Below are 20,008 nucleotides of genomic sequence, written 5' to 3' on the forward strand. Positions count from 1 at the left end.
AAACAATAAAAATAAACAAAAACAGTAACATTAAAAAAAAAAAAAAAACAGCAGGCCGGGCGTGGTAGCTCATGCCTATAATCTCAGCACTTTGGGAGGCTGAGGTGGGCAGATCACCTGAGGTCAGGAGTTTGAGACGAGCCTGGGCAACATGGCGAAACCCCATCTCTACTAAGAAGCACAAAAATTAGCTGGGCATGGTGGCACACAACTGTAATCCCAGCTACTAGGGAGGCTGAGGCAGGAGAATCAGCTGAACCCAGGAGGCAGAGGTTGTAGTGAGTTGAGACTGCGCCACTGCACTCCAGCCCAGGTGACAGAGTGAGACTCTGTCTCAAAAAAAAAAAAAAAAAAAAAAAAGAAATGAGAAAAGAGGCCGGGTGCGGTGGCTCACACCTGTAATCCCAGCATTTTGGGAGGCCAAGGTGGGTGGATCACCTGAGGTCAGGAGTTCGAGTCCAGGTGGGCCAACATTGTGGAACCCCATCTCTACTAAACATACAAAAATGAGCCAGGCGTGGTGGCACATGCCTGTAATCCCAGCCTCAGGAGGCTGAGGCAGGATAACTGCTTGAACCCAGGAGGCAGAGGTTGCAGTGAGCCAAGATCATGCCACTGCACTCCAGCCTGGGCGACAGAGACTCCATTAAAAAAAAAAAAAAAAAAAAGAAAGAAGAAAGGAATTTAAACATTTCATGAAAAAAATCAAGTAAACACAAAAGAAGACAGTAATGCAGGAAATGAGGGCCCCCACAAAAAGCAGTAAGTTATGTAAACAACAAACAACAAAATGACAGAAATCCTTCTGTACAAATAATTTAAATTCAAATGGATTAAACTCTCCAATCAAAAGACAGAGATTGACAGAATGGAGGAGGATTCTACCATACGTTGCCTATACTAGACTTACTTTAGACTGACAGACACAAACAGTTTGAAAATTAAAAGACAGAAAAAGATATTCCATGCAAATACTAACCAGAACAGAGTAGAGGTGGCTATACTAACATTAGAGAAAACAGTCTAAATCAAAAAAGGTTACAAGACACAAAGGACATTATATATGAATACATGATTTGATACAACAAGAAGACAAAAATTATAAACATTTATGCACCAATTAAAAGACCTCAAAAATACATGAAGGAAAAACAGACAGAATGGAAGGGAGAAACAGATCTTTCTAAATAACAGATGATTAAATCAATACCCTACTTTCAACAGTGGATAGAATAACCAGATCGAAGATAAGTAAGGAAACAGAGGACCTCAGACAATAACCAACTAGATCTGACAGACATATACACAACACTGTACCCAACAATAGCATACATATTCTTCTCAAGTGAATATAGAACATTTTCCAGGATAGACCATATGTTAGGTCACAAATTAAGTAAAAAATGTGGTATAAACATACAATGGAATATTATTCAGCCTTTAAAAAGAAGGAAATTCTAGCCGGGCTCGGTGGCTCATGCCAGTAACCCCAGCACTTTGTGAGGCTGAGGTGGGCGGATCACTTGAGGTCAGGAGTTCAAGACCAGCCTGGCCAACATAGTGAAGCCCCTGTCTCTAGTAAAAATACAAAAATTAGCTAGGCGTGGTGGCGTGCGCCTATAATCCCAGATACTAGGAGGCCGAGGCACAACAATCACTTGAACCCAGGAGGCGGAGGTTGCAGTGAGTCAAGATCGCACCACTGCACTCCAGCCTGGCCAACAGAGTGAGACTCCATCTCAAAAAATAAAAATAAAAAATTCTAACAACACGGATTAACCTTAAGGATATTATGCTAAGTGAAATAAACCAGTCACAGAAAAACAAATACTATATGATTCTATTCATATGAGGTAATTACAGTAGTCAAAATCATACACCAAGTAGAATGGTGGTTGCCAGGAGCTAGGGAAAGACAGAAGGAGGAGTTACTGTTTAATGAGTACAGAATTTCAATTTTACAAGATGAAAAGAGTTCTGGAGATAGAAGGTGGTGATGGTAGTTACACAACATTATGAAGATACTCAATACCACTGAATTGCACATTTTAAAATGGTCAAAATAGTAAATTTTATGTTATGTGTATTTTAAAATGTAAAACATTGGGAAAAAAGATGAAAACAATGGGCAGTTCTTAGGCATTAACAATTAGTACACATCTAGTCATATCATTTTATTCTAACTCACTATTAAAACCGATTAAAAGCAAAACTGAATTATTTTCAAAAATTTATATAAATAAGTAAAAATACAGAAAATTATACATATGCACATTAAATTTAGAAATGTTTTTAAAGGTTTCTCAGATCACTTTCTGCAAGATTATAATACACTCGCATGTAGTACAAAATTTTGTTTATTCCTGTTTTTTTAACCTTTTCCGTAATTCCATCTTCTATGAGTTACTGAATCATTTTTTCTACCCTTACTGATAAAAATACAAACAAAATATCTGTTTCATAAAAATGAATCCATATTTCAAATTTGAAAGCCACATTTACTTCTCCTTTAAAACTACATGAACTACTTTTGGATCTCTTATCTGTGCCAGCCAGCTTCTGTTGTTTACCTTCTCACAAATGTGCCTGAGTCTCGCTTACATTACTTTACATTGATTATGTCTATTAGCCTGTATTTGCATAGGAGTCACTACATAAAGTATATAAGAATTACATAACAAAGTTCACCTAAATCCAATTTCCTTCACACTTCCTGAAAAATTAGGTTATGAGAATTCACTGCTATGTCTCTGCTGCCCTCTGTAGGTATGGTGTCTTAGTCCACTTTGCTTTGCTTTAACAGAATACCACAAGATAGGTAACTTACAAAGAAAAGAAGTTTATCTCTCATAGTTATGGAGGCTGAAAATTCCAATATCAAGGTGCTGGCTCCTGGTGATGACCTTTGTCCTACACCTTCTCATGGCAGAAAGCAGAAAGACAAGTGAGGGTGAGAGCAAGGGACAGAAAATTTTTATAACAACACATTCTTGTGGTAACAAACCCACTACTGTGATAATGATATTAATCTATTCATGAGGGCAAGGCCCTCATGGCCTAATCCTAATACAGGAACCATTAAAAGGTTCTTTTAATATATACCATTCTTTTAATGTATACCATTCTCACATTGGTATAAAGATAAACCTGAGACTGGGTAATTTATAAAAGACGAGGTTTAACTGGCTCACAGTTCTGCAGGCTGTACAGGAAGAATGGTGGCATATGCTTCTGGGGACGCCTCAGGGAGCTTTCACTCATGGTGGGAGGCAAAGTGGGTGCAGGTACTTCACATGGTGAAAGCAGGGGGAGGAGGGAGCAGACACTTCACATGGTGAAAGCAAGCGAACAAAGTGGGCAGTACTACACACTTTTATGTATTTATTTATTTTAATTTTTTTTAATAGAGACGAGGTCTTGCTATGTTGGCCAGGTCGGTCTCAAACTCCTGGGCTCAACTGATCCTCCCATCTTGGCCTCCCAAACTGCTGGGGTTACAGGCAGGAGACACAGTGCCTGACCACTACACACTTTTAAATTATCAGCTCACATAAGAACTCACTCACTATTGTGAGGACAGTACCAAGGGTTTTGGTGCTAAACCATTCATGAGAAATCCACTCCCATAATCCAGTCACCTTCCACCAGGCCCCATTTCCAACAATGGAAATTACAATTCAACATGAGATTTGGGTGGGGACACAGACTCAAACTATATTAGTCCCCTATTTTAATACTGTCACCATGGTAATTAAATTTCAACAAGAGTTTTGGAGAGGACATTCAAACCATAGCAAATGCTTCTTGGAAGATACCAACAAAATAAATTATAAAAACCCAGACAAGAATAAAAAGTACTATCAACATAATATGGAAAGTCTTATCAGTAATCAAATACATCTGTTAAATGTCCTAAAAGAAAATACCGCAGGCCAGGTGCAGTGGCTCACACCTGTAATCTCAGCACTTTGAGAGGCCGAGGTGGGTGGATCACCTGAGGTCAGGAGTTCAAGACCAGCCTGGCCAATACGGTGAAATCCTGTCTCTACTAAAAATACAAAAATTAGTTGGGCATGGTGACAGGCGCCTGTAATCCAAGCTACCATGTCATCTTTGATGAACAAGGATGCAAAAATCACCAATATACTAATAAACTGAATTCAACAGCACATTAAAAGGATCATTCACATGATCAAGTGGGATTTACCCTTGGGATGCAAGGATGGTTCAACATATGCAAATAAATAAATGTGATACACCACGTTAATAGAATGGAAGACAAAATCCATATGATCATCTGAATAGATATGGAAAGGGGTGGAGCCAAGATGGCCAAATAGGAACAGCTCCAGTCTACAGCTCCCAGCGTGAGTGACGCAGAAGACGGGTGATTTCTGTATTTCCAACTGAGGTATTGGGTTCATCTCACTGGGGACTGCTGGACAGAGGGTGCAGCACACCGGGTGCAGTGCACCCAGTGTAAGCCGAAGCAGGGCGAGGCATCACCTCACCCGGGAAGTGCAAGGGGTCACGGAATTCCCTTTCCTAGTCACAGAAAGGGGTGACAGACAGCACCTGGAAAATCGGGTCACTCCCACCCTAATACTGCGCTTTTCTAACGGTCTTAGCAAATGGCACACCAGGAGATTATATACCACAACTGGTTCGGAGAGTCCTATGCCCACGGAGCCTCACTCATTGCTAGCCCAGCAGTCTGAGATCAAACTGCAAGGCAGCAGCGAGTCTGCAGGAGGGGCAGCCGCCATTGCCAAGGCTTGAGTAGGTAAACAAAGCCACAGGGAAGCTGGAACTGGGTGAAGCGCACCACAGCTCAAGGAGGTCTGCCTGCCTCTGTAGACTCACCTCTGGGGGCAGGGCATAACCAAACAAAACGCAGCAGAAATCTCTGCAAAATTAAATGTACCTGTCTGACAGCTTTGAAGAGAGTAGTGGTTCTCCCAGCATGCAGCTGGAGGTCTGAGAACAGACAGACTGCCTCCTAAAGTGCGTCCCTGACCCCCGAGTAGCCTAACTGGGAGGCACCCCCCAGTAGGGGCAGACTGACACCTTACATGGCCAGGTACTCCTCTGAGACAAAACTTCCAGAGCAATGATCAGGCAGCAACATTTGGTATAAACCAATATTGGCTGTTCTGCAGCCTCCGCTGCTGATACCCAGGCAAACAAGGTCTGGAGTGGACCTCCACCAAACTCCAACAGACCTGCAGCTGAGGGTCCTGACTGTTAGAAGGAAAACTAACAAACACAAAGGACATGCACACCAAAACCCCATTTGTACGTCACCATCATCAAAGACCAAAGGTACATAAAACTACCAAGATGGGGAAAAAACAGAGCAGAAAAACTGGAAACTCTAAAAATCAGAGTGCCTCTCCTCCTCCAAAGGAACGCAGCTCCTCACCAACAACGGAACAAAGCTGGAAGGAGAATGACTTTGACGAGTTGAGAGAAGAAGGCTTCAGACGATCAAACTACTCCGAGCTAAAGGAGGAAGTTCGATCCCATGGCAAAGAAGTTGAAAATCTTGAAAAAAATTAGACGAATGGCTAACTAGAACAACCAATGCAGAGAAGTCCTTAAAGGACCTCATGGAGCTGAAAACCACAGCACGAGAACTATGTGACGAATGCACAAGCCTCAGTAGCCGATTCGATCAACTGGAAGAAAGGGTATCAGTGATGGAAGATGAAATGAATAAAATGAAGTGAGAAGAGAAGTTTAGAGAAAAAAGAATTAAAAGAAACGAACAAAGACTCCAAGAAATATAGGACTATGTGAAAGGACCAAATCTACGTCTCATTGGTGTACCTGAAAATGACAGGGAGAATGGAACCAAGTTGGAAAACACTCTGCAGGATATTATCCAGGAGAACTTCCCCAATCTAGCAAGGTAGGCCAACATTCAAATTCAGGAAATACAGAGAACGCCACAAAGATACTCCTCGAGAAGAGCAACTCCAAGACACGTAATTGTCAGATTCACGAAAGTTGAAATGAAGGAAAAAATGTTAAGGGCAGCCAGAGAGAAGGGTCGGGTTACCCACAAAGGGAAGCCCATCAGACTAACAGCGGATCTCTCGGCAGAAACTCTACAAGCCAGAAGAGAGTGGGGGCCAATATTCAACATTCTTAAAGACAAGAATTTTCAACCCAGAATTTCATATCCAGCCAAACTAAGCTTCATGAGTGAAGGAGAAATAAAATCCTTTACAGATAAGCAAATGCTGAGAGATTTTGTCACCACCAGGCCTGCCCTAAAAGAGCTCCTGAAGGAAGCACTAAACGTGGAAAAGAATAACCAGTACCAGCCACTGCAAAAACATGCCAAACTGCAAAGACCATCAAGGCTAGGAAGAAACTGCATCAACTAATGAGCAAAATAACCAGCTAACATCATAATGACAGGATCAAATTCACACATAACAATATTAACCTTAAATGTAAATGGGCTAAATGCTCCAATAAAAAGACACAGACTGGCAAATTGGATAAAGAGTCAAGACCCATCAGTGTGCTGTATTCAGGAAACCCATCTCACGTGCAGAGACACACATAGGCTCAAAATAAAGGATGAAGGAAGATCTACAAGGAAATGGAAAACAAAAAAAGGCAGGGGTTTCAATCCTAGTCTCTGATAAAACAGACTTTAAGCCAACAAAGATCAAAAGAGACAAAGAAGGCCATTATGTAATGGTAAAGGGATCATTCAACAAGAAGAGCTAACTACCCTAAATATATATGCACCCAATACAGGAGCACCCAGATTCATAAAGCAAGTCCTTAGACACCTACAAAGATACTTAGACTCCCACATAATAATAATGGGAGACTTTAACACCCCACTGTCAACATTAGACAGATCAACAAGACAGAAAGTTAACAAGGATATCCAGGCACTGAACTCAGCTCTGCACCAAGCGGACCTAATAGACATCTACAGAACTCTCCACCCCAAATCAACAGAATACACATTCTTCTCAGTACCACACCACACCTATTCCAAATTGACCACATATTTGGAAGTAAAGCACTCCTCAGCAAATGTTAAAAGAACAGAAATTATAACAAACTGTCTCTCAGACCACAGTGCAATCAAACTAGAACTCAGGATTAAGAAAGTCACTCAAAACTGCTCAACTACGTGGAAACTGAACAACCTGCTCCTGAATGACTACTGGGTACATATAACGAAATGAAAGCAGAAATAAAGATGTTCTTTGAAAGCAATGAGAACAAAGACACAACATACCAGAATCTCTGGGACACATTCAAAGCAGTGTGTAGAGGGAAATTTGTAGCACTAAATGCCCACAAGAGAAAGCAGGAAAGATCTAAAATTGACACCCTAACATCACCATTAAAAGAACTGGAGAAGCAAGAGCAAACACATTCAAAAGCTAGCAGAGGCAAGAAATAAGATCAGAGTAGAACTGAAGGAAATAGAGACACAAAAAACCCTTCAAAAAAATCAATGAATCCAGGAGCTGGCTTTTTGAAAAGATCAACAAAACTAGATAGACTGCTAGCAAGACTAATAAAGAAGAAAAGAGAGAAGAATCAAATAGACGCAATAAAAAATGATAAAGGGGATATCACCACCAATCCCACAGAAATACAAACTACCATCAGAGAATACTATAAACAACTTTACACAAATAAATTAGAAAATCTAGAAGAAATGGGTAAATTCCTCGACACATACACCCTCCCAAGACTAAACCAGCAAGAAGCTGAATCTCTGAATAGACCAATAACAGGCTCTGAAATTGAGGCAATAATTAATAGCTTACCAAACAAAAAAAGTCCAGGACCAGACGGATTCACAGCCAAATTCTACCAGAGGTACAAAGAGGAGCTGGTACCATTCCTTCTGAAACTATTCCAATCAATAGAAAAAGAGGAAATCCTCCCTAACGCATTTTATGAGGCCAGCATCATCCTGATACCAAAGCCTGGCAGAGACACAACCAAAAAAGAGAATTTTAGACCAATATCCCTGATGAACATCGATGCAAAAATCCTCAATAAAACACTGGCAAACCGAATCCAGCAGCACATCAAAAAGCTTATCCACCATGATCAAGTGGGCTTCATCCCTGGGATGCAAGGCTGGTTCAACATACACAAATCAATAAATGTAATCCAGCATATAAACAGAACCAACGAGTAAAACCACATGATTATCTCAATAGATGCAGAAAAGGCCTTTGACAAAATTCAACAACCCTTCATGCTAAGAACTCTCAATAAATTAGGTATTGATGGGACGTATCTCAAAATAATAAGAGCTATTTATGACAAACCCACAGCCAATATCATACTGAATGGGCAAAAACTGGAAGCATTCCCTTTGAAAACGGGCACAAAACAGGGATGCCCTCTCTCACCACTCCTATTCAACAGTGTTGGAAGTTCTGGCCAGGGCAATCAGGCAGGAGAAGGAAATAAAGGGTATTCAGTTAGGAAAAGAGGAAGTCAAATTGTCCCTGTTTGCAGATGACATGATTGTATATCTAGAAAACCCCATTGTCTCAGCCCAAAATCTCCTTAAGCTGACAGGCAACTTCAGCAAAGTCTCAGGATACAAAATCAATGTGCAAAAATCACAAGCATTCTTATACACCAATAACAGACAGAGAGCCAAATCATGAGTGAACTCCCATTCACAATTGCTTCAAAGAGAATAAAATACCTAGGATTCCAACTTACAAGAGACGTGAAGGACCTCTTCAAGGAGAACTACAAACCACTGCTCAATGAAATAAAAGAGGATACAAACAAATGGAATAACATTCCATGCTCATGGGTAGGAAGAGTCAATATCGTGAAAATGGCCATACTGCCCAAGGTAATTTATAGATTAAATGCCATCCCCATCAAGCTACCAGTGACTTTCTGCACAGAATTGGAAAAAACTACTTTAAAGTTCATATGGAACCAAAAAGGAGCCTGCATTGCCAAGTCAATCCTAAGCCATAAGAACAAAGCTGGAGGCATCACACTACCTGACTTCAAACTATACTACAAGGCTACAGTAACAAAAACACCATGGTACTGGTACCAAAACAGAGATATAGACCAATGGAACAGCACAGAGGCCTCAGAAATAATGCCGCATATCTACAACTATCTGATCTTTGACAAACCTGACAAAAACAAGAAATGGGGAAAGGATTCCCTATTTTACAAATGGTGCTGGGAAAACTGGCTAGCCACATGTAGAAAGCTGAAACCGGATCCCTTCCTTACACCTTATACAAAAATTAATTCAAGATAGATTAAAGCATTAAATGTTAGACCTAAAACCATAAAAACCCTAGAAGAAAACCTAGGCAATACCATTCAGGACACAGGCATGGGCAAGGACTTCATGTCTAAAACACCAAAAGCAATGGCAACAAAAGACAAAATTGACAAATGAGATCTAATTAAACTAAAGAGCTTCTGCACAGCAAAAGAAACTACCATCAGAGTGAACAGCAACCTACAGAATGGGAGAAAATTTTTGCAATCTACCCATCTGACAAAGGGCTAATATCCAGAATCTACAATGAACTCAAACAAATTTACAAGAAAAAAACAACGCCATCAAAAAGTGGGCAAAGGATATGAACAGACACTTCTGAAAAGAAGACATTTATACCGCCAAAAGACACGTGAAAAGATGCTCATCATCACTGGCCATCAGAGAAATGCAAATCAAAACCACGGTGAGATACCATCTCACACCAGTTAGAATGGTGATCATCAAAAAGTCAGGAAACAACAGGTACTGGAGAGGATGTGGAGAAACAGGAACACTTTTACACTGTTGGTGGGAGTGTAAACTAGTTCAACCATTGTGGAAGTCAGTGTGGCGATTCCTCAGGGATCTAGAACTAGAAATACCATTTGAGCCAGCCATCCCATTACTGGTATATACCAAAAGGATTACAAAATATGCTGCTATGAAGACACATGCCCACGTACGATTATTGCGGCACTATTCACAATAGCAAAGACTTGGAAGCAACCCAAATGTCCAACAATGATAGACTGGATTAAGAAAATGTGGCACATATTCACCATGGAATACTATGCAGCCATAAAAAATGATGAGTTCATGTCCTTTGTAGGGACATGGATGAAGCTGGAAACCATCATTCTCAGCAAACTATCACAAGGACAAAAAACCAAACAGCGCATGTTCTCACTCATAGGTGGGAAGTGAACAATGAGAACAGATGGACACAGGAAGGGGAACATCACACACCGGGGCCTGTCGTGGGGTGGGGGAGGGGGGAGGGATAGCACTAGGAGATATACCTGATGTTAAATGACGAGTTAATGGGTGCAGCACACCGACATGGCACATGTATACATATGTAACAAACCTGCACGTTGTGCACATGTACCCTAAAACTTAAAGCATAATAATAAAAAAAAAATAGATATGGAAAAAGCATGTGACACAACTCAAAATTATTTCATGATAAAAACTGTCAACACATTAGGTATAGAAGGAATATATTGTGTTTATACACAATAAAGGCCATATGTAACAAGCCCACAGCTGCCATGCTCCCTGGTAGAAAGGTAAAAGCTTTTCCTCTATGATCAAAAACAAGATAAGAATGCCCGCTCTTGCCACTACTGTTCAACATAGATGTCCTGGCAAGAGCGATTAGGCAAGAGGAAGAAATAAAGGCATCCATATCAGAGGAAGAAGAGAAATCATCTGTTTGCTGATGTCATGGTCTCACATATAGAAAATGCTAAAAACTTCACCAAAAAACCGTTATGTCTGATAAACAAATTCAGTAAAGTTGCAGGATACAAAATCTACAGTGTTTCTCTATTCTAAGAATGAGGTACCTGAAAAAGAAATTAAGAACTCAATCCCGTTTACACTAGCATCGAGAAAAAGCTACTTAGAAGTAAATTTAAGGAGGCAATAGATGTATATACTAGAAAATACAAAACACTGATGAAAGATATAGTAGATGACACAAACACATGGAAAGCTATCCATATTCATGGAATGCAAGAATATTGTTAAACTATTCATACTTCCCAAAGTGATATTCAGATTCAATGCAATGCCTATCGAAATTCCAATGTCATTCTTCACAGAATAAAACAATCCTAAAACTCATATGGAACCACAAAAAACCCCAAATAGCCAAAGCGAAAAGAACAAACCTAGAGGCATCAGAGTATTTGATTTTAAAACCTGTTACAAAGCTAATGTAACCAAAACAGCACAGCATAAAAACTGACCAACTAACCAATCAAACAGGGTAGAGAGCCCAGAAGTAAACCCACACATTTGTGGTCAATTATTTACAACAAACGTGCCAAGAATATACAATGGAAAGAGGACAATCCTCAATAAATTGTGCTGGGAAAACAGGTTAACCACATGCAAAAGAAAGAAATTAGACCCTTATCTCGCACCATACACCAAAATCAACTAAAAATGGACTAATGACTTAAACATAAAACCTGGAACTGTAAAGCTACTGAAATAAAACATAGGGAAAATGCTCACTGGTCTGGGCAAAGATTTCTTAAATATTACCCTAAAAGCACTGACAACAAAAGCAAAAACATTATGAGATTGCATCTAACTGAAAAGATTATACACAGCAAAGGAAACAACAGAGCAAAAGATGTGCCATGGATTGAGAGAAAACATCTACAAACTATATATCTGATAAGGCGCTAATATCTAAAATAGATAAAGAACTCAACTCAATAGCAAGAAAACAAAGAACCCAATTTAAAAATGTGCAGAGGACCTAAACATTGCTCAAAAGATGTACAAATGGCCAACAGATATATATTAAAATGCTCATCATCACCACTCACCAGGGAAATGCAGATTAAAGCCACAATGAGGGATCACCTCACACCTGTTAGAAAGACTACTATCAAAAAGATGAAAGATAACAAGCGTTGGTGAGTGTGTAGCAAAAAGGGAACTTGTACATTGTTGGTGGGAATGTAAATTATCACACCTATTATGGAGAATAGTATGAAGGTCTCTCAAAAAACTAAAACTAGAACTACCACATAATCTAGTAATCCCACTTCTGGGCCAAAGGATTGAAATCAGTATGCTAAAAAAATATCTGCACTCCCATGTTAACTGCAGTGCTATTCACAATAGCTAAGATTTGGAAGCAATCTAGGTGTCTAGACGAATGCATAAAGTAAATATAGTATATATATACCAATGGAATACTATCCAGTCTTGATAAAGAAGGAAATTCTATCATTTGCGACATGAATGAACCTGGAGGACATTACGTTAACTCAGATAAGCCAGGCACACGAAGACAAATACAGCATGATCTTACTCACATGGGGAATCTAAAAAAGTAGAACTCACAGAATTGGGGTAGAATGTTGATTACCAGAGGCTGGGAGAGAAAAGTGGATGGAGAAAGGGAAGATGCTGACTAAAGGATACAAAATTTCATTTAGACAGAAGTAATATGCTTTAGTAATCTAATACACAGAATGAAGACTATAATAATAGTGCATCGTATTTTACAATTTTTTAAAATTTATAGGCATGCAAAAAAGCAGAAAAATACAACTCACAAGGAGGACAAATAGACACAGAAATGACACAGACAGATTTACCAAAACAGCCATTAAAAACAGCTATTATAGATATACTTTGTATGTTCAAAATATAGAAGAAAGTATGTCATGTTAAGAAAAGACATGGACAATATAAAGACTCACATCAAACTTCCAGAAATGAAAAATACAATGTCAGAGATGACCAATACACTGGATAGTATTAGCTGCAGAATATACTGAAGAATTTTTAAAAAGTTATTAAACTAGAAGATGTAGCAACAGAAACCACCCAAAATGAAATGAAGGGGAAAAAACAATGACAGCAAAAATGAGACATGACACAACATTAAGCAGCCTAATTAATGTACATGTAATTGGAGTCACAGGAGGAAACGAAAAGGGGAGTCAGAAAAAAAATTAAGAAGTAAAAGCCAAAAACTTACCAAATGTGATGAAAACTACAAACTCACATACATGCAGAAAAGAGTTAACATAGTTGGCCTGAAGTAGCTATCCTTAAAAAACCCTGCTTGCAAAGCTGGTCCTTGCCTAACTTCTGAAAACAGATTTCAGGAGAATCTTCATCATTCCATAAATAATGAATAATGGTGGGTCACTGTGCCTAAACTGTGCAAACAATATGGTTTATACTGAATACCCATTTTCTTTCTGAAGTCTGGAATTTGGGTAGATTCTAGGGAGAGGGTGCCTATGTTACTAGCCCCTAATACAAACCCTGGGCACTGAGTCTCTAATGAGTTCCCTGGTACATAACACTTCACACATGTCATCTAAACATTTTGCTGGAAGAATTAAGCATATACTGTGTGACTCCACTGGGAGAGGACTCGTGGAAGACAGCTGATTTAAATTTGTATCTTTTTGCCCAGGTATGGTGGCTGACATGTGCAATTCCAGCACTTTGGGAGAGCAAGGTGGATGGATCCCTTGAACACAAGGGTTCGAGACCAGCCTGGGGAAGATGGCAAATCCCCTTTCTACAAAAAATACAACAACTAGCCAGACGTGGTGGCACATGCCTGTAGGACCAGCTACTCTGGAGGCTGAGGTGAGAGGATCACTTGAGCCCAGGAGATCAAGGCTACAGTGAGTTACGATCGCACCATTGCGTTCTAGCCTGGGTGACACAGCAAGACCCTGTCTCTAAATAAATAAATAAAAATAGATTTCTATCCTTTCAGTGTAATAAACGATGGCCACGAGTATGACTATAGGCTAAGTCCTGTGTATCCTCCTAGTCCACTGCTGAACCTGGAGGTGGTCTTGGGGAATCCCCAAAACACCACAGATTCAAAAGGCTTGACAAACACCAACTGAAAAATCATACCAAGGCATATCACAGTCAAATTGCTTAAAACCAGTAATAGAGAGAAAAATATTAAAAGGTCAAGAATGAGAATAGCTTCAAGCTTATTGACAGCAATTTGAGCTAAGATAATGAAGCAATGCCTTCAAAACTTTGAAGGAAAATTATTTCCAACCTAAAAATTCTATACAAATTTTCAATCACACATCGAAATATGACAAAAGCATCTTCTGACATGCCAAATAATTCCTCAGGAAGTTATGGTAAGATGTGTTCAACCAAAACAGGGTGAAAACCAAGAAAGAGGAAAACATGAAATCCTGGATAAAGGAGCTCAATACAGGAGAGAGGTTAACAAATTCCCAGAATGACAGCAAAGTCCGGGTGACAACATACGCGAAAGGAGAGAGGACGCTGAGTTCAAACTGGAGCAGCTAGTAGGTTGTGGGAAAGAGTTCTCCAAAAAAATGAAACTCACAGAATGCCTGCTGTCTGAAAATCTTAACAAGAGAGCTAGGCAGTGGTATTTTTTTTTCATCAGTAAGTAAAACTAGAACAAAAACCAAAATAATTATTAAGTCTAGGGAAAGCAAATAGTTGCAAAGGATAATAATTAATATTTCCCTTGGCTATCAATATTATTTATTCACAATTGTGTAAATGCTGAATATAATCTAACCAAACTTTGATATATCTGCACTGGAAGAATAGTAGGATAAAACACATTTGGTGTGCAGTGAGGGTGGGAAGTGAAAGAGAAGTGAGATCAATATTTATCCATGTTGAGAAGTACAGCACAAGCATGTTATTTAGAGATAAGTGAGTAAAGAACAAAAGAATCCCCTAAGAGTCAAAAGTGGTTGTTCTTGAGGAAGGACAGGAAAAAAAAAAACAAAAAAAAACATGACAACTATGATTAGCAAATGTTATAAAGTGAATAAAAGTTTTGAAATACTTCATTCTTACCTTGGGAAGCTCCGACAGCTTCTCATCACTTGTCAAAGACTGATTACTTGCACAAGAAGCACAGTCTGAGATTTCCACAGCACCCTCGTCATCTTCAAATTCATTACAGTCACTAGCCTCTGCCCTGTCACTGTCAATCTCCCAGTCGATAAACTGTAATTCATCTAAAAAATACAATTTTTAACTTAATTATCTCCTTAATCTTTCACTTTAATATCTCTTTTATTCTTAGCAGTTAATATATCCATGTCACTCAATAATTTTAAAAAATATATTTAGGGCCAGGCACAATAGTTCATGCCTGTAATCCTAGCGCTTTGGGAGGCCAGGGTGGGCAGAATGCCAAAACTCAGCAGTTCAAGACTAGCCTGGCCAACAAGATGAAATGCTGTCTCTATTAAAAATACAAAAAATTAGCTGGACATGGTGGCGCACACCTATAGTCCCAGCTATTCAGGTGGCTGAGGCACCAGAATCGCTTGAACCCGAGAGGTGGAGGTTGCAGTGAGCCGAGATCTTGCCACTGAACTCCAGCCTGGGCAACAGAACGAGACTGTCTCAAAAAAAATTTAGACAGTGAAAAGTATATTTCTACTCTTATCTCAAATCACTGTTTCTCCCAAATCTTATCCCAACCCCAATTTTAAGTTAACTACTTTTATTAGGTGTTTCTGTATCCTTGTAGAGTTTCTCCAGCATGTTTAAGCAAATAAACTATGTATTGTTATTTTTTTCCTCCTTTCTTACACAGCTAGACTTTTTCACTAAACATAATTAAGAGGATGCAGTAGGATCGCTCGAGCCCAGGAGTTTGAAACTGCGGTGAGCTATGATCCACTGCACTCCAGCCTGGGTGACAGAGCATGACCTCATCTCTTAAAAAAAACAGCCACTACAATGATCATAAACAGACTGAAGGTCAGACCACCACTGAGAGAAGCAGATGCATAATGGCAACGGCTTCCCACATTAACATCAAATTTAGTCATGGAAGCCAGGCAGGGGAACACATTAGAAATTTTCCAGGTTGCTGAACCTTCTCAACAGGAAGCCAGGGAGAGACAAGGGAAAAACACAAGTGCCCTCAGAGCTGCTGCCGGTATCACACATCTGTGCAGCACTCATTCATTCATTCACTCCTTCATTCATTAGACAAAGCAAATGCCTAAAAAGAGCCCATCACACCATTCGAGATACTCACAATACAAAATAAATACAATAGAGAAAACAGCACCATTCCTAGCCTGAAGTAGCCCACAGATTAATACATATTGCAATGTGATGCATGCTATGAAATAACTGGGGCTTTCGTCACAAAACTTTTGTGGTCACAAAACTTTTAAAAAGCAGGAAGACTGCTACTATTACACTTAAATTTGCATTTTACAGATGAGGAAATTGGGTCTCCAATAATTTAAGAGATTTTCCAAAAGTTATAAAAACTTTTAGACAATTGGTAAAAACCAAATGGAAGGGAGGCTGGGCGCGACAGCTCACATGTGTAATCCCAGCACTTTGGGAGGCACAAACCATACTATTTACCCATTTTTATAAACTTTGTATTCTGAAATGTATGAAGACTTGAAACCAAGTAACAATAAATTTCATTTAATATGGTTGAATTAATAATAGAACTGCTATCAGCTTATATACAATCTTAAAATACCACTTCACCTAGTAACTACTAAAAGGTCAATGATATTAATAGTTACCAAAATGAAATACGAAGTGGTCAAAAGAATTTAACTACCCTCCCGAGAAGCTGTCTGTACAAACTGAACCCTAGGTAACTAACATGAACTGTCAAGAGTTAAAAGTCATAAGCTTATTTTGAAAACATTAAGACATTTAAATACTCTATAGATGATTTGTATATTTAAAAAATTCTAAAAGGACATGATTTCCATAATTCAACATCTGTGGTTATCAACTAGGGGTGATTTTTGTCCTTCATGGGACCCTTGACAACATCTGGAGACATCTTTGGTTATCATCACTGTGGCTGGGATTCTACTGTGACCCGGCAGGTAAAGGCAAGGGACACGGCAGAATATCCTACAGGCAAAGGAAGGTGCTACTCCCCATAACAAAGAATCATCTGGCCCAAAATGTCAAGAGTGTCAAGGATGAGAAACTCTGCTTTCAATTGTCTAAAACATGACACAATATAAAACGCCATCTGAATAGAAATTTGTCAGTACGTTACACCTCTACCACACACTGGTTGTCACAGTATTTACCGAACAGGTTGGGAAGAAGGCAGTGTGGGTGTAGCACTGTGTAGACGCTGAAAGAACTGGCTATGGAGCAGAGACCTAAAATGGAATCCCAATCCATTCTCATCAGTCCAAGCTTAAGTTGTTAACTGTAAAAATAATATCTGTAATACCTATCTCTTAGAGTTTCTTAGAGTTGTTTTGAGAAATATTAAACAAGAAAATGTTTCTGAAGTGTTTAGCATAGAGGGTGGGACTCAGTAAAATCCTAACTATTAGAAAGGAATTTAATTTTCATTCTCTGGGACAAATGCCTAAAGGTGCAGTTGCTGGGCTATATGGTAATTGCATGTTTAGTCTTTAAGAAACCGCCAGACTGTTTTCCAGAGTGGCTATACCATTTTACTGTACACCTGCAATGTACTGGTGATCCAGTTTCTCCACAACCTCACCAGAATTTTGTATTGTCACTACTTTTTATTGTAGCCATTCTGATAGGTGGAATGTTAATGATAAATACTAGAAAGGAATGTAAGTTTCTTCCAATATTAAATCCAATATTTAACAGAAACTGGATTTCTAACAAAATTATCAATTTACCTTCATTACTCCGATCTTCTGGACACAAAATGTTCCTGTTACAAAATCTGTCTATTCTAGAGCAATGTCCATTACCTCTCTGTAACTGAGAAAGTGTCTTATCTTCATCCGACAAATCACTTTCACTGGAACTCCATGCTATGTCTGTAAGCCCACTGGTGCTTTTAGATGTGGTGGTTTCTGTTGAAGAAAAAGAAAGCACATAAATATGATCTCCTTATATGGTCATTTATCAGAATACAATTTTATGCATGCAATTTTGCCAAAGTCACAAATACACAAAACTCTGTGATAGGAAAAGCAACGTCTATGTCAAATCTTCCTACCTAAAGTTCTACGTACAATCTCACTAACATTCTCTGAGTTCGAAGCCAAGTTCCAAGAAGAAAAAGAAGTAGAACTGGTTAAGTTATACAAAAAAAGGAAAGTGACTAGAGCACAAATGAAAACCGGAAAAATAAGACTTGAAATAACATTTATAAAAGTATAACTTTCTGGGGTATTTGACGAAAACAAAAAATTTTTTAAAATGCAAAACACAAAGTCAAAACTTATGAGTAACAGGAATGCTTCTGTGTGCTTCCTTTGCCATGCTAAGAGCTCTGGTAGCAGGTGCTTAAAACACTTAAGACCAAACCTTGTATTTAATTAAACTTTTTATTTTGAGATAATATTAGATTCATATATAGTTGTAAGAAATAAGAGAAAACTCTTGTATCCTTCACCCAGTCCCTCCAATGGTAATATCTTGCAAAACTGTAGTATAACACAACCAGGATACTGACACTGATCCAGTCAAGATACAGATCAATTCTATCACCACAGGATGCCTTTATTACCTTTTTATAGCTACACCATCTCCTGGCCCCATACCAATCCCTGAACTCTGTCAACCACTACTCAGTTTTGCATTTCTGTAATTTTGTCATTTTAAAAATGTTATATAATCGAGACCAGCCTGGCCAACATGGTGAAACCCTGTCTCTACTAAAAATACAAAAAATTAGCCAGGCGTGGTTGCGGGCGCTTGTAATCCCAGCTACTCAGGGAGGCTGAGGCAGGAGAATCGCTTGAACCCAGGAGGCAGAGGTTGCAGTGAGCTGAGATCGAGCCACTGCACTCCAGCCTGGGCAACAAGAGTGAAACTCCGTCTCACACACACACACACACACACACACACAAAAAGGTTATATAAATAAAATCACTATGTAACCTTTTAGAATTGGCTTTTTTCACTCAGAATAATTTCCTAGATATTCATCTAAGTTGTGTGTATCAACATTTATTTTCTTTTTATTACTGAATAGTACACCATGGTACCATGCACCATAGTTTGTTTAATCATTCACCTACTGAAAGACATCTGTGTTGTTTCTAGTTTGGGGCTATTATGAACAAAGCTGCTTATGAACATCTGTGTATAAGATGTTGTGTGAATTTAATTTTCATTCTCTGGGACAAATGCCTAAGGGTGCACTTGCTGGGTTATACGGTAATTGCATGTTTAGTCTTTAAGAAACTGCCAGACTGTTCTCCAGAGTGGCTGTACCATTTTACTACACACCTGCAATGCACTGGTGATCCAGTCTCTCCACAACCTCACCAGCATTTTGTATTGTCACTATTTTTCATTGTAGCCATTCTGATAGGTGGAAAACCTAGACAGAATGGGGCTATTTCATCTTGGCAGAATCAAAAGTCAACAGCAAACTTTTCTGATATTGGTCAGAAAAGGAATATATACCTAATAAAAATCAATTATTCTGTTTATATTCATAATCGTAAATATAATGCTAAAACATATATATGTACATATATATCTTATCCTATGCAGTATGGTATTTGATATATTTCAAAGCACATTTTAATACACTATGAAATTAAGAGATTAGATATTTATAAAATTCATGTTTTACAAAAAATAAACCTAGGCTTCATTAAATACATATTTACAGAACCCCTCTGATACAGTAAACCATGAGGAAACAAAAAAAACTCCAGCCTAGGCAACACAGTGAGACCCAATCTCTACAAAAAGTTAAAAAATTAGCTGGGCATAGTGGTGCATGCCTGTAGTCCCAGCTACTTGGGAGTCTGAAGCAGGAGGATGAGTTTAAGAGCAAATGTTTGAGGCTACAGTGAGCTATGACTGCACCACAGCACTCCATCCCGAGTGACAGAGTAAGATCCCATCTCTAAAAAAGAAAAGAAAAGAAAACTCCTTCCCACAAGGAATATGTGTGGTCTGGAAGAAACATTAATCATGAAAAAAACTAACAATATACCAGATGTATGTCATGGAATA

The 20,008-nt window shown here is 38.9% G+C and overlaps 1 protein-coding gene across 12 annotated transcripts in view; it reads right to left on the reverse strand.

The window, feature by feature from the left end:
• SPIDR (scaffold protein involved in DNA repair) overlaps positions 1-20,008 on the reverse strand; it is a 476,432-nt gene that overhangs the window by 428,412 nt on the left and 28,012 nt on the right. For 6 of the 12 annotated variants that reach the window (XR_010134994.1, XM_031013651.3, XM_063709294.1 and 3 more), the window contains 2 exons: positions 17,779-17,883; positions 14,888-15,051 (listed from right to left, as the gene is read on the reverse strand). Coding sequence is in view for 9 of the 12 variants with exons in the window: in XM_031013651.3 (XP_030869511.3) it covers positions 14,888-15,051; positions 17,779-17,883 (269 nt within the window). In the remaining 3 variants the exon portion in view is untranslated. Of the gene's footprint in view, positions 1-14,887; positions 15,052-17,778; positions 17,884-20,008 lie in introns of those variants that run through there. The other 6 variants (XM_063709293.1, XM_063709295.1, XM_055349535.2 and 3 more) reach the window with 3 other exon arrangements.

Source organism: Gorilla gorilla, chromosome 7, assembly GCF_029281585.2.
Source record: "Gorilla gorilla gorilla isolate KB3781 chromosome 7, NHGRI_mGorGor1-v2.1_pri, whole genome shotgun sequence".
Lineage (NCBI taxonomy): Eukaryota > Metazoa > Chordata > Mammalia > Primates > Hominidae > Gorilla > Gorilla gorilla.